At 47.2% G+C, this 14,418-nt stretch overlaps 4 protein-coding genes and 1 non-coding gene across 5 annotated transcripts; 3 read left to right on the top strand and 2 right to left on the bottom strand.

Moving 5' to 3' along the window:
• Positions 1-16: 16 nt before the first annotated feature.
• On the bottom strand, positions 17-2,413 carry LOC101769779 (probable dual-specificity RNA methyltransferase RlmN). Its single transcript, XM_004971377.3, has 10 exons — positions 2,201-2,413; positions 2,049-2,124; positions 1,858-1,955; positions 1,671-1,775; positions 1,499-1,585; positions 1,292-1,408; positions 1,118-1,221; positions 749-888; positions 485-621; positions 17-394 (listed from the first exon to the last, which is right to left on the bottom strand). Exons 1-10 carry the CDS (start codon positions 2,390-2,392, stop codon positions 230-232), a joined length of 1,221 nt encoding a protein of 406 aa, XP_004971434.1. The 5' UTR covers positions 2,393-2,413; the 3' UTR covers positions 17-229.
• A 4,496-nt stretch (positions 2,414-6,909) lies between these two features.
• On the top strand, positions 6,910-9,025 carry LOC101770186. Its single transcript, XM_004971378.2, has 3 exons — positions 6,910-7,344; positions 7,726-7,942; positions 8,031-9,025. The coding sequence occupies exons 1-3, from the start codon at positions 7,036-7,038 to the stop codon at positions 8,522-8,524; spliced, it is 1,020 nt and encodes a 339-aa protein (XP_004971435.1). The 5' UTR covers positions 6,910-7,035; the 3' UTR covers positions 8,525-9,025.
• A 392-nt stretch (positions 9,026-9,417) lies between these two features.
• TRNAM-CAU lies at positions 9,418-9,504 on the bottom strand. Its single transcript is given in 2 exon segments — positions 9,418-9,453; positions 9,467-9,504. It is a non-coding gene; the product is annotated as a tRNA-Met (tRNA).
• A 178-nt stretch (positions 9,505-9,682) lies between these two features.
• Positions 9,683-12,372, top strand: LOC101770576 (protein TRIGALACTOSYLDIACYLGLYCEROL 2, chloroplastic). The gene is made up of 5 exons (XM_004971379.4): positions 9,683-10,384; positions 10,551-10,880; positions 11,448-11,563; positions 11,664-11,754; positions 11,849-12,372. The coding sequence occupies exons 1-5, from the start codon at positions 9,842-9,844 to the stop codon at positions 11,939-11,941; spliced, it is 1,173 nt and encodes a 390-aa protein (XP_004971436.1). The 5' UTR covers positions 9,683-9,841; the 3' UTR covers positions 11,942-12,372.
• A 108-nt stretch (positions 12,373-12,480) lies between these two features.
• Positions 12,481-14,042, top strand: LOC101770986 (outer envelope pore protein 16, chloroplastic). The gene is made up of 6 exons (XM_004971380.2): positions 12,481-12,927; positions 13,145-13,196; positions 13,292-13,323; positions 13,427-13,460; positions 13,539-13,606; positions 13,696-14,042. The coding sequence occupies exons 1-6, from the start codon at positions 12,733-12,735 to the stop codon at positions 13,837-13,839; spliced, it is 525 nt and encodes a 174-aa protein (XP_004971437.1). The 5' UTR covers positions 12,481-12,732; the 3' UTR covers positions 13,840-14,042.
• Positions 14,043-14,418: the final 376 nt, after the last annotated feature.

Raw genomic sequence — 14,418 nt, forward strand, 5'->3', positions numbered from 1 at the left:
GCATGGCTACTGAGAATTGCAATTCATGACATCCAATGTAAGCTCTGTCTACATGATTTAGTGAGGCACAACAGTGTTTCAAAATTCCATAGCTGTCTGTCTACATAATTTGCTTGACTTAATAGTTGCAAACTTACAACACCTATTTTCTCATTGAAACAGAAACCTCGCATTCCTGAAACGGCTTTAAAAAATGTTGTGATGATCTACACGTACTCCAGTCCTGCCATCAAGCAGGTACGAGGCTGGGCTCTGAGGGCGAAGATTCAAGAAGCGGATTCTTCTGGAATTCATTTCTCAGCTGACCACAGGCTGCGTTAGCATCTAGCCCCCGGGTCTGTCGAACACTGACAGTTATCTTCCGTGCTTCTAATGCATCAACAAACGCTTGAACCTATGCAGTTTGCCAACATAAACATCAGTAACTCGCTTTTGAAGAAAGTTTCTTTCCAAAGGTGCTGCGCCTGAGACCGAGGAAACATACCACTTTTCTGTATGGCCTCTTGTATTCAGAGCCTTCAATTGGATTATAGGGAATTAGGTTCACATGATAACCACCTCCACATGTATGAAGCAGTTCTGCAAGTTCTTCGGCGTGCTCCTTTTCATCATTGATCCCAGCTGGTCACAAAAGTCACTTCATCCATATTAGCACGAAAAGAAGGTACAGAATAGATAGACAATAAACACAGTTCAACAATATTTTCTCCAAAAACAGATGGGTACAGTGAAGGCACGGTCAGAGTACCTAGCAGAGTGTACTCGAAGGATACCCTGCGTCCAGTTTCAAGGAAGTAACTCTTGCAGTCATCCATTAGTGCTCCCAAGGGGTAAGACTTTGCGCTAGGAACAATTGTTTCGCGCAGCTTCTGGTTCGGGGCATGCAGGCTGATTTACGATATGACAGACTGGTCAGCAAGAAATTACAGAAACAGAGCAGCATGTGTTTCCTAGTCCTATCTCCTATGCGTTTGAGAAAACATTGTTCAGCTAAAACTTTGTGGTGCCAAAACTTTCAGTCAAATACAATTGGCTTCAGAGTTTCGAAAATGTTAGCTGGGAAACAATGAAGTGTGGCGAATGCGAAGTCAGGTTTAGATTCTTAATGATGATGTACCTCACTGCCAGTGTTGACTGAAGCTTGTGAGATGCTAGCATTTTTATTGTGTTGGGAACACCTACTGTGGAGATTGTCATCATCCTTTGCCCAATTTTGAGTTCCTGAAAGTAGAAAAGCTCATGTTGGCGATACAGAGCAGAAGGAAGACAGCCTAGTTACTTGTCAGCAGACCTTATTGAAACACCTGTGTGCTTCTAGAACTGACTTGAGGTTCAACATGGGCTCGCCCATCCCCATGAAAACAACATTTGTGACCCTGTGTTTGAACATCTCCTCGATGGCCAACACCTGCAATGGCGGAGCATTAATATCGTAATACGCAGCAGAGTCACGATTGGAGATAAAGAGGGAGAAAGCAGGTTGGTGAAGAGAGGGAACCTGTTCAACAATCTCATGTGGTCGAAGGTTCCTGGCGAAGCCTCCCTTGCCCGTGGCACAGAATGAGCAACGCAAGGGGCAGCCAACCTGTATGTTATGCATTACACGAGTGTGAAAAGCAAGAAACCTGTATGTTAAGAATGGAGGTTGCAGTTCCACAGGCGCACAGCACCTGTGATGAAACACAGGCAGTGAGCCTAGAAGAGCCTTTGCTGTCATCATCGACAGGAATCCCTACTGTCTCGATCAAGCGGTTATCCTCCAACTTGAGAAGTATCTACAAGGACGAAGATCGAGAAGAGTGATGAGCGCCCAGGTTGGGCTACACATGCGAAGGAGAGCAATTGCAGGCACCGTACCTTGGTAGTGCCATCCGAGGCAGTGACGGCATGGTGCACCGGCGAGCGGCCAACGGTCCAGCCAGCGCCGAGCAGCGCCTCCCGGAACGCCTTGGGCACTGCGGAAAGGCAGCAAAAACAAAAACAGTGGGGTTGTTTTGTTGCAGGGAATCAAAAGAACGAACAGCTGGCGTGCATCGTGAATCCCTGACCGTAGTTGAAGTCTTGGATTTGGCTGGCCCTGGACTTGTAGAGGAGGTCGTGCAGCTGCTTCCCCCTGTAGCTTTGCTGCGAGAGTGGACGACGATGGTGACGGGCCGGGGAAGCTAATAAGGCACAGGTGCAGTGGTGGAGAAGCAAGTACCTGGCCGAGGTCGAGGGCGAGCTGGCGGAGCTCAGGCTCTGAGAGGCCGAGTAGCGCGCGGCGAGAAGTCACCCCCTGAGATTGAGACTTGGGCGGCGCGGCGGCGGCGGTGGCGGTGGCGGTGGCGGTGGCGCGCGCGCGGAGGGCGCGGGCGAGAGGGGCCGCGCGGACGTGCTGCGGCGCGGCGGCCATTTCCTTGTTCGCGTTCGTTGTGTGGGGGGATTGGATTACAAGACAAACCAAGATATTTCCCTTTCTTCTCTATCTATCCACTTGGGAACGGGCCGGGCCGGGCCTTCTCCCCGCTATGCTCGTTAGCAGCTGGGCCGGGCTGCTTCAAAAGTGAATTGAGAAGAAAACAAACTTGATTGGGATTGGCAAAACAAAACGATCGAATTCCGTCAATAAATTAATTATTAATTCAGAAGCGCGCACCATTTAGTATAGCACATGTTTTTCGTTTGTGCCAGTCCCTCCGGAGGTTCCGGAGTTGAGCGTGGAATTTTAAATTTTGATATGATACCTAGCTTCAACCATGGTTTTTTATCCTTCCTACTCCATCTGGAGCTGTTGGAGGGGTCTATGAATTTTTAATTTTCATACGATATCTGGTATCAACTATAACCTATAGCAGATGTTTTTCATCAGTACTAATCCGTCCGGAGCTATTGGAGGTGAGTGTGGAATTTTAATTTTCATATTATATCTGGTTTGAATCATGACTTACATATTTTTCGCCCTTTCTACTCCATCCGGAGCCGATAGAAGTGACTTTGGATTTTTAATTTTCATACGACATATAGCCTCAACCATGACCCATAGCATATGTTTTTCGTCATTCCTACTGCATCCGGAGTTGATGGAGGTGTTCGTGGTTTTTTAATTTCCAGAGGATATCTAGCCTCGACCATGACCTATAGCACACGTTTTTCGTCCGCCCTAGTCCCTCCGGAGCTTCAGGAGTTGAGTGTGGAATTTAAATTTTCAAATGATATCCAGCCTCAACCATGACCTATAAAACATGGTTTTCATCCTTCCTAGTCCATCCGGAGTTGGTGGAGGTATCTGTGGTTTTTTAATTTTCATACGATATTTAGCCTCAACCATGACGTAGAGCACATGTTTTTCGTCCGTCCTAATCCCTCCAGAGCTATTAGAGGTGCATGTGGAATTTTATTTTCATATGATATCTGGTCTCAATCATGACCTATAGCATATGGTTTTCATCCTTCCTACTCCATCCAGAGGTGGTAGAGGTGTCTGTCGATTTTTTTATTTTCATACGATATATGACCTCAACAATGATCTATAGCACATGTTTTTCATCCTTCCTACTGCATCCGGAGCTAATTGAGGTGTCCATGGTTTTTTAATTTCCAGAGGATATCTGACCTCGACCATGATCTATAGCATATGTTTTTCATCCGTCCTAGTGCCTCCGGAGCTTCTAGAGTTGAGTGTGGAATTTAAATTTTCACATGATATCTGGCCTCAACCATGACCTCTAGCACATGGTTTTCGTCCTTCCTAGTCCATTCGCAAGTACCAGGGGTGTCCACGCATTTTTAATTTTCAGAGATATTTGGCATCAACCATGACCTATAGCACTTGCTTATTGTCCTTCCTACTCCATCTAGAGCTGGTGGAGGTGTTTATAGATTTTTAATTTTCATACGATATCTGACCTCAACCATAACCTATAGCACATATTTTTGTCCGTCCTAGTCCCTTCAGAGCTTTTGCAGTTGAGTGTGGAATTTAAGTTTTCATATGATATCTGGCCTCAACCATGACTTATTGGACATATTTTTCGCCCTTTCTACTCCATCCGGAGCCAGTAGAGGTGTCTTTGGATTTTTAATTTTCATACGATATATGGCCTCAACCACGACATATAGCATATGTTTTTCGTCATTCCTACTGCATCCAGAGCTGATGGAGGTGTCCGTCGTTTTTTAATTTTCAGTGGAACTCTGGCCTCGAGCATGACCTATAGCACATGTTTTCCATCCGTCCTAGTCCCTTCGGAGCTTCTGGAGTTAAGTGTGGAATTTAAATTTTCATATGATATCTGCCCTCAAACATGACCTATAGCACATGGTTTTCGTCCTTCCTACTCCATCCGGAGCTGGTGGAGGTATCTATGGATTTTTAATTTTCATACAATATCTGGCCTCAACCATGACCTATAGCACATGTTGATCGTCCGTCCTAATCCCTCCGAAGCTATTGGAGGTGAGTGTGAAATTTTAATTTTCATATGATATCTGGCCTCAACCATGACCTATAGCACATGGTTTTTGTCCTTTCTACTCCATCCGGAGCTAGTGGAGGTGTCTGTGGATTATTTATTTTCATATGATATATGACCTCAACCATGACCTATAGCACATGTTTTTTATCCTTCCTACTGCATCCAGAGCTGATGGAGGTGTCCATGGTTTTTTTTATTTCCAGAGGATATCTGGCTTCGACCATGACCTATAGCACATTTTTTTTCGTCCGTCCGAGTCCCTCCGGAGCTTCTAGAGTTGAGTGTGGAATTTAAATTTTCATAAAATATCTGACCCCAAATATGACCTATAGCACATGATTTTTCTCCTTTCCTAGTCCATTCGCAAGTACCAGGGGTGTCCGTGCATTTTTTATTTTGAGAGATATTTGGCGTCAACCATGATCTATAGTACTTGCTTATTGTCATACATATATGGCCTCAACTATGACCTATAGCGTATGTTTTTCGTCCTTTCTACGATATGGAGAGCTGACGGAGATGTCCGTGATTTTTTAATTTTCAGTGGATATCTGATCTCGACCGTGACCTATAATATACCATGACCTATAATATATGCAAAGAGGAATGCAAGCAGGAACGGCTGGCGGAGCGGTGAGGCTGACAGCCGGCGCCCCGGCCTCCTGGTTGTTGCATGATGATGGTAGCATATATTGCTTGCTGCTGCTTCTGATGATGGCATCGTCCTGCAGCTACTGCATCGTCCTTGTGGCCCTGGAATCCTTGCTGGTTTAGCTTCTTGACGGCGATGACGATTCCGGTGCCGGGCCTGGCGGGGGCAAAGGTCCTGTCGTCGATCCATCCTTTGAAGACGCTGTCGGGGCGGAGATCCTCAGCTCGCTGAAGGTGAAGCTCCGAACCTTGGCGGACTGCAAGATGTCGCCCTCGCTGCGACTGCTACCGCGAGTGGTGGTGGTGGGATCATCGTCAGCCACCGCCACCGAGATGATGGATGGCGCCGCCGCCGCCGCGGAGATCACGTACACGGCTCTTCTGCTTGGTGGTCCTGATCCCCCTCACCCAGCAGCAGCAGTTGCTACCCTACCACTACCAGTGTATACATATGCACTAGTTGGCCGCCGGGTAGAGTGTGAACTCTGCATGCCTGTCCGTATATACTACTAGTACTCGGCCATGCGGTGGTTGTGCTCGAGAACATCCGGCCCCGGCCTTTTGACTTAAGCTGATGCTCGGGATGAGTCAATGCAAGGACGAAGGATGCTCGGGATTATACTGGGTCGGACAATCGTCCTACGTCTAGTTGCTCCAGTTGGGTTTGCTGAGTCGCTCTACATGAAAGGGTGAATAGGCGTAACCTGAAATTACGCTTAATAAAATGGCTGGAGGGAGAGAGGGGGAGGGAGGGGAATAAAGTGGCTGGGGAGGGAAGGGAAGAAGATAACACTGATACGTGGATCTTATTGCCATGTGTCGTCCACATCAGCAATATAATCAACCAAAATCATCAGATGGTAAAACACGAACAATTTTGATGTGGTCAAAGATTATGATTTTCGAGTTTGGCGGTGGAAAGGCAAACCGAATCACTCGTTGGATATTCAAAAATGAAAAAAAAAAGACAAGAAGGATTATCGCAGGAGCAACAATTGATATTGGCACCCAGACAAAGGGGATCAGCTGCCTTTATCCCGTGGTCCTACAAAATCGACCACCCGCCTCCATAATTAAGTTCCTGTTAATTTCCGATTACAGCTGGCTGGCCTGATTAGCTAATTAAGGCTCTTCTGTGCTCAATTATTTGGTATCCAGACAATCAATACTTGATCGAGCTCGTGATGCCATTACATGTGACTAGTGCTGCTACTTAGGTCTGTTTGGTTCTATAGGACTAAGGTTTAGTTTCTCCCTTTTAGCTTCTTTTAGTTCTTAAACTTCCAAACAGAGAGACTAAAGGGATTAGTTCTTTGATCCTTTAGTCACGGGAGACTAAAGGGGACTTAGGAGGACACCCCCTGCCCCCGCAGCGTGTGATGTAAATTTTGTGCATTGATTAGAGATTTTTTGATTTTAGTGACCTTTAGTCTTTGGATCCAACCAGGTAGGGACTAAAGCAGTATTTATCTAATGGTCACCGGGCAGCAGCAGAAAAATCGAAAATAAACAGTGTCTTGAGCCCCAAGAAAGCACTATCTAGCTGGATCCGAAGCAACGAGGAGGAAAGACGAAACCAAGCTAATGACTCGACTAATCATGCCCACATGTACTAATCACACGTTAATTACTGTATCCTAATGAAAACTGGTACAAGGAAGGCGGCGCGGATGAGACGGGGATTCGAAACTTCCCGCTCCCCTTCCCTACCGCCTAACAATTATATAATAAATATATAAGAGGAAGGGGAGGCGACCTCACCTGTCACCTCCTTTTTCTCTTCTTCTCCGCGTTGCGTTGGCTTTTCTCCTCCGTTTTTTTTTTGTGTGTTCCTCCAATTCATTCCCCACCCACCCCTCCCCCTCCCCCTCCCCCCAATTCGATTCCGTTCAATTCAATTCCCCCACCGTCGGAGGGGAGAGAGTCGGATATGATGCTGGTCGCCAAGGAGTTCGCCCTCTCGCCGCCCGCTGCGGTCGCGCCGCGCCGGAGGGCCTCCGCCAGGGTCGCGCCGCACGCCGGAGGTGGCTCGCCGGTGCCCGACCTCTGGCTGCGCACCGCTGCCCCCGCCGCTGACGGCTTCGCCTTCGGGAGCCACAGCCACGACAGCGACATGGATTTGGCCATGCTCGTCACCGACTTCCTCGAGAACGGCGGCAGCGCCGGCGGGGACTCGCGCGCCAGCAGCGACAGCGACTCCGGACTCTCCGACCTCGCCCACCTCGCAGATAACATCGCGGTACCTTGCACCTCTCTGCTCCTGCACCGACCTGCGGTGTTTCCATTATTTTCTTTTTATTCCCGATCAAAGCTTTTAACTAAGGAGTAGGTGGCTAGGTGCTAATTAATTTACTAGGCAAATCAATTCCTCCTTTCTCATATTATTATTAGTGATGATATCAATTGTGGTGGCTTGTGCTATGAGATTGCTTTCCTGGATCGCCAAGCTACGAAACAAAAGGTAGGTTATGTTTTGCTCCCAGTTGGCCTGTTTTGCTCGTGTCCCTTTGGTATGCGTCCCTAGTCCTTTTAGCCATAGTATGTATGCACATGATCAGATTAGTACTGTTGGGTGCCCGCATAGACTGCAATAACTTACATTCCATGCACCCTGTTTCAGATGCTCAAGCAAGGAGGAGATGAGAAGGAAAATGAGCTGCTCTCCATGGTCCACTCCCTACTCTTCTCTATCCATGAGTCGGAGCTTGAGCCTTTTAAAAGAGGTCAATGCAGTGGCGGTTGCATCCGCCACCTACTTGTCAAGCTCTTGAGATACTCGGGGTATGATGCAGCAGTCTGCACATCCAAATGGCAGGGGTTTGACAAGATACCTGGAGGTACCTATGCTTCATACCGAGAGTCCTTCCTTAATCTGCTCTACAAATCAAGCTGTGTGGCTAAACTGTTTTGTGTTTTCCCAATCAGGTGACCATGAGTACATTGATGTCCTAACGCATGGCGATGCTACTGGGCCAGAGCGTCTGATAGTTGACATCGACTTCAGGAGCCACTTTGAAATTGCCAGGGCAGTTGACTCTTATGGGACTCTGTTGAATTCGCTCCCAGTGGTGTATGTTGGCACCCTTCCACGGCTGAAGCAGTTCCTGCATGTCATGGTAGATGCTGCAAAATGGTCCCTGAAGCAGAACTCTATGCCGCTTCCTCCTTGGAGATCCTTGCCTTACCTCCAGTCGAAATGGCAGTCCAAGTATGAGAGGAAAGACTTGATTACTGAGCAAGGCTTCCACAGCACAGCATCGGACCATGCGCTGTGCATTGGACACCTGAAGAGGCTGAAAACTTCCCTCCAGTCAGAGCTCGAAACCGGAAGATTGCTGATGATGCCGATCAAGGCTGACAAGAAGAGGACGCCAAAGTTTGAGAGGAGGCGGCGGCGGCGTTCCCTTCTCAGTTGTTGATGCAGATTTGTGTTCCCTGGATACAGAAGAATACTGAGGATAAGGAGCAGTAGGTTGCTGCTGGGCAATTTTGGTTTCCCAGAAAAGGGAGAAATGGGGCTCTTTTACAGATAAGGTGAAATGGGAGGTGGATACTAACAGGCCATTTTAGTGCCAGGTTTTTTGAAGGCACATAAGAAAAAGACAAGAATTATTTTGTTGGTTTTGGTTTTTGTTGATTCGGCGAGGCTGGGCATGCTAGTGGTGAACCTGCTGCATACCATGTACAATTGTGAGTTACACTACAGAATCAAAATTTTCCCCTTTTTATTGATTTTCTAGAGATACAGCTGTTCCCCTTCTCCTTTGGAGCACACTTTGTTTGTTTCCCACATTGTAATTGTAACCGTAGGATGTGCAAGTTGAGTTGCACCTGTTGAAAAGTATATGTTTCGGTTCATTTGGTTTTAGAGAATACAGTATTGTTTCCATTACACAAGGCTCCGTCTGTGTGTTTGTAAATTGATGTCTTATGTCTTATGCCTGGACTAGTGGAGCCTTTAATTTTGCACGAAAGGAAAGGAGGGCTTGTGATATGATGAAGAAAGAAGGAACATGAGCACGTGTAAAGCATGCAGGTACTGTGGCATGGTGTGGACCGATGCATGACAATGGACAAAGTGTTGTGCCGGCCCCTTTTTGAATGTGGCACTTGTCAATCAGTTTCAGTTGATGATGTCTTTGGTTGGCTAAGCAAAAGAAAACAAGTCTCTTGGAGGTGAGGATCACATGGCATGCCTGCATGTTTTTTTTCTTGGATCCATTGATAGTTGTAAGACAGCACACGCTGGAAGGAAGTAGGACGGACGTACAGTACAGGGGGTAAAAAGAAAAAGGAAAAAAAAACATGCTGATGGGGTGAGAGAGGCTCGAACTCTCGACCTCAGGATCACTCGCTTTAGCTATGAGACCTACGCGCTAACCAACTGCGCCACCACCCCGTCACGCTCTTGCAGATTTGTGTCTCGTATTGTTCTTAGTCTCTGGTATTTAGAATATACTATAACAACTTAACTAAAGACCGAAATTAACTAATGAGATGGTTAAGCCATTGTGTTCTTTGAGAGCTGAGATGCTTGGGTGGTGGGCCCCGGGTGTCGACGAGCAGATGTGCTTGGGCTGGGTGGGGTGGGTCGGAGGCCGCCCTTCCCTTCTTCTTTTGCTCTCCCATTCCGATTCCGATTCCGATTCCAATTCTTCTTCCTCCTCCTCCTCCTAACAACCTTGGATTGGATTCACATCATCAATCAATCCTCTTTGATTTTTGCCGCAGGAAGGATGATGATGCCCATGCCCATGCCCTCGTCGTCGTCGTCGTCGCCGTCTATGGCCGCCGCCGCCACCAAATCTCCCCTCCTCCCTCCCCCATTCCTCTCCGCCTCTCCCCGCCCGCACCTCCGCGCCGCCTTCCTCGCCCTCAGACCCCGCCGCGTTCCGCTGCTCGCCACGCCCGCCCCGGATGCCACGCCCGCACCGGACGCCACCACCACCAACAACCCCTTCGCCGCGCTCGTCGACGCCCCCCGCACGCTGTGGCGCCGCACCCTCCAGCCCCTGGGGGACTACGGCTTCGGCAAGCGCAGCGTCTGGGAGGGCGGCGTCGGCCTCTTCATGGTCTCCGGGGCCGCGCTCCTCGCCCTCGCCCTCGCCTGGCTCAGGGGATTCCAGCTCCGCTCCCGATTCCGCAAGTACAACACCGTCTTCGAGTTCACGCAGGCCTGCGGGATCTGCGTCGGCACGCCCGTACGCATACGAGGGGTCACCGTCGGATCCGTCGTCCGCGTCGACTCATCCCTAAGGAGCATCGATGCGCTAGTCGAGGTCCCTCTCCCTCTATTGCTTTGTTCCTTTGCACTAGTAATTCATACTCCCTCTTCATAAGCTACTACAACCTGAATGTCCAACCTCCACCACTAATACCCTAACTTAATCGTCTCAATCTCTCTCCATTTCCATCGCTAATCCCCTAAGTTTGTCATCGTGGCAGGTCGAAGATGATAAAATCATTATACCACGCAATTCACTGGTTGAGGTCAATCAGTCTGGTCTTCTAATGGAGACACTCATTGATATCACACCAAAGGATCCACTCCCCGCACCTTCAGTAGGGCCACTTCACCCAGACTGTGCCAAAGAAGGCTTGATTCTCTGTGACAAACAGAGGATCAAAGGACAGCAAGGAGTAAGCTTAGATGCCATGGTCGGAATATTTACCCGTCTAGGAAGAGACATGGAGGAAATTGGTGTTAGCAAAAGCTATAAGTTGGCTGAAAAAGTTGCATCCATAATGGAAGAGGCACAACCTCTTCTTACACGGGTACAAATTCTTCTCTCCATTCTTCCCCATAACAGTTTGCAAGCCTGCTTACCTTGTTGGAATGCCTGTGGAACCAATTCTTTCAGCCAATACTGCTAAATAGGCTTCATTCTGCACGGCTTTCATAACCTTTCCCAACATGCCTCATGTGCAATTCATTGTTCACCAAAATAGATTCCCACTTCCACTTATTCGCCTTGGCACACTACTAGATATCCCAAATACCAGCGTGGCTGAGGTAGAAATAGTACAGCTCGCCCATGCTTACAGTGAGACTTGAGCTGGACTGCTGAGATCGGGTTCCCTATGCAGCATACCTTCCCAGTTGGCATGTTTACTTGCCTCTGCTTTATGAGTAATAGTGAACAGGAGGGGACCTCAACGTAGTTGGAGTGTGGTGTTAGCTTATTCTTCTTTATGTTGTATGCTTTTGAAAAAATGGGTGGAGCGTCGTGCTTCCTCCATATAGTATGCGGATTTTATTCTGTCTGCTAAACAGGGTTTTGGAAGCTAATTGTGTTGTTAGATGTGATATGCATGGAATTAATGCTAGTTATGGAACAACAGATTGAGGCCTTAGCTGAAGAAATCCAGCCTATGCTCTCTGAGGTTCGTGGTAGCGATCTGCTCAAGGATGTGGAGACTATAGCTAAAGGCCTGGCTGATGCGTCTGGTGACTTGAGGTACTACTGCCTGGAAAGCACAATGATGCAAAAATTCCTATTTTCCTTTGATGATAGGGTGGACACTTGATAATTTCTTTTCGTTGGCACTGTCCTGCAGGAGGCTCAAGTCGTCCATGCTAACCCCAGAGAACACAGATCTCATTAAGCAGTCTATTTTCACCCTTATATTTACGCTCAAGAACATCGAGGTATGTGCTTTTGACACACCCAACAATTTTTGTGGTATCTGTTTCTCGAACTGAACAAGAGGTTGACGTGCCCCTTACCTTGGTTAAAATTCAGAGTATCAGCTCGGACATCTCTGGCTTCACGGGTGATGAGACGACACGGCGGAACATCAAGCTTCTGATCAAGTCTCTTAGCAGGCTATTGTGATTGGTTTTGGATTGGATGGTGATTGCTGGAAACGGGGGGTTTGATGTTGGTAGAGTAGGGCGGCTGGCTGTCTTGACTGAGGTAGGAAGAAGTGAAGGAATAGCTAATTAGAGCATCTCCAACAAAATTGCCATCCCACTCTCCAAGCCAAAATTTGGTAAGTTAAATGGAGAGCCAAAAATGGATAGTCAGTTGGAGTTGCTCTTAGTGTTCCTCAAGGTTTTGGTTGTTCTTGTTGCAAGTTTACCAAACAGTCTAAAATTCAATCCGAATTTCCAAAAAAAAAAAGGAGCAAGCGTGAGGAGAAATCTCCCTACTTGCTGAGCTGTTAGGCCCATTTTTTGGTGTTGACTCGGCCGATCGTCCTTTGTTGGCTGGGCCAACGTGTAACGAAGTGAAGAAATACACGATATTTTCTTGTGTTTGCCCCACCGCGTGCATGTCTCGCTGTTATGATTATTGATGAAAAGCTTTGTTGTTATGATTATGATTATTGGTGGTGCCAACAAATAAAGCTGGCATGCATGCAGTGATCCGAGTTTGTTGGAGGCTGAGCTGCTGAACTGGTCGCGTCTGGGATTGGTCGGCATGGACTGGTTGGCAGGCATCTCGAACTCGATCGATCCGGGGTCTGTTCGCTTCAGCTTATTGAGCCGGCTTATCAGCCACCAAACAGTATTTTCCTCTCACAACAAATCAGCCGTTTCAGCTTTTCAGCCGGCTTATAAGCTGAAGCGAACAGGCCGCCGATAGATGAGAAGACCGTTCCTTACCATTAAATATATTATTATATGATAGTCAAGTCAAGCTATATATATGTGTGTGTCTCTCCAAGGAGTATATCGATCGAGCAACCAGATCGAAGACGAGCAATGCCTCACGGTGGCTTCTCCGGCAGGCTGACGTCGCCCAAATTGGGCTTGGCCGTGGACATGGGCCATCCCTTCCTCAACCACGCCGTCGACGGCTTCATCAAGATCGGCGCCGTAAAGCAGTCAAATAATTCTATTCCATGTCGATCTGCAATTTTATACTCCATCTCAAATTGTCGGTCTCATTTTAGCTTTCCTAAATTTATAATTTTTATTATGCAGGATGCGTAGCATAATCTATGAATTAAAAAAAAGTCAAAACAACCTAAAATTTAGGATAGAAGAAGTATAACATATAATAATAATAATGCATATCTATTGTATATTGCAGGTGAGTGCTTGCAAGGTGGCCGCCGAGGAGTCCTTTGAGTGCCTCCACAGAGGTATCGCATCAATCGCTAGCTAGGATTTCAATTAATTTCTCCGATCCATAAGCCCCGCCCCGCCTGCCCTTTGTTCATTCGAATTCGTCATGCAGGAGATGTTTCCAAGCACAAAGTCGAGCATGCTGTAAGTTGATACATACAATTCATTCCATTTAGCTATGTATAATACATACCTTGCCAAGCAAATATGATATAATCAAGTGGATCGTCTATGCATGCATATGCAGCTCAAGAAAATGTGCAAGGAAGGCGCGTATTGGGGTATGCTGCTGCCTGTAATTAATACAAATGTTGCATCTATATAATTATATATTATATCTGTATATGTATGTTCATCAGGAACCATTGCTGGTGTATACGTGGGCGTGGAGTACGGAATCGACAAGATCCGTGGCCACAGGGACTGGGTGGGTATTCGCTACTAGCTAGCACTACAGTGTACAGATCCAATTTGCGAAAAAGTTTACAGATGAATGAATATAATGTTGCATTGCAGAAGAACGCGATGCTTGGAGGAGCCGTGACGGGAGCCTTGGTCTCTGCCGTCAACAACAACCAGCGGCACAAGGTGGTCAAGAACGCCATCACCGGTGGAGCCATTGCAACCGCCGCGGAGTTGCTCACCAACCTCACCTCTTGATCCCCTTCGTTCCAGCATTGCATTGCATCGACAGACCGGCAAGAATAATAAGCAAAGGCCATATATATGTACTGATGCATCCTCAGAGTCTCGTCTCCATCCAAGCCGTGTGTGCATTATTATACAGTATATATAAGTGTTTGGACAGGAATAAAATCGTTTTCCATTTCTTTATCCATGCCCCCAAATATATATTTCCTTATACCGACACTTGAGCTGCTCCAGTACCGATTCGAACCCAACTGATTCCGCTTGTGTGGAGTTTGGTTCGTGGTCTCTAGTGCTTCTTATGTGCTGTTTGTTTCCGCTTCTCACAGCCATACTTGACTATAATCTAAACGAAGATTTTCTCACTTCTCGCTTTTTGCTTCTCGTAGTTCAATTCTTTGAAGCGGCTTACCATGCAAGGGAGAATCTAGGAAAATAAGTAAGACATTTGGTGGGATTCTCGCTTATTTTCATCGATAAGCCGCTTATAAGCGGAAACAAACAGTGCCTTAGCCTTTGAATCGTTTCAGGACTACCTTGAAAAGTACAACATTTCCAAATTCCGGTGGAGTTTTTGCCAAAAGTATTATG

The sequence above is a fragment of the Setaria italica genome, chromosome V, assembly GCF_000263155.2.
Source record: "Setaria italica strain Yugu1 chromosome V, Setaria_italica_v2.0, whole genome shotgun sequence".
Lineage (NCBI taxonomy): Eukaryota > Viridiplantae > Streptophyta > Magnoliopsida > Poales > Poaceae > Setaria > Setaria italica.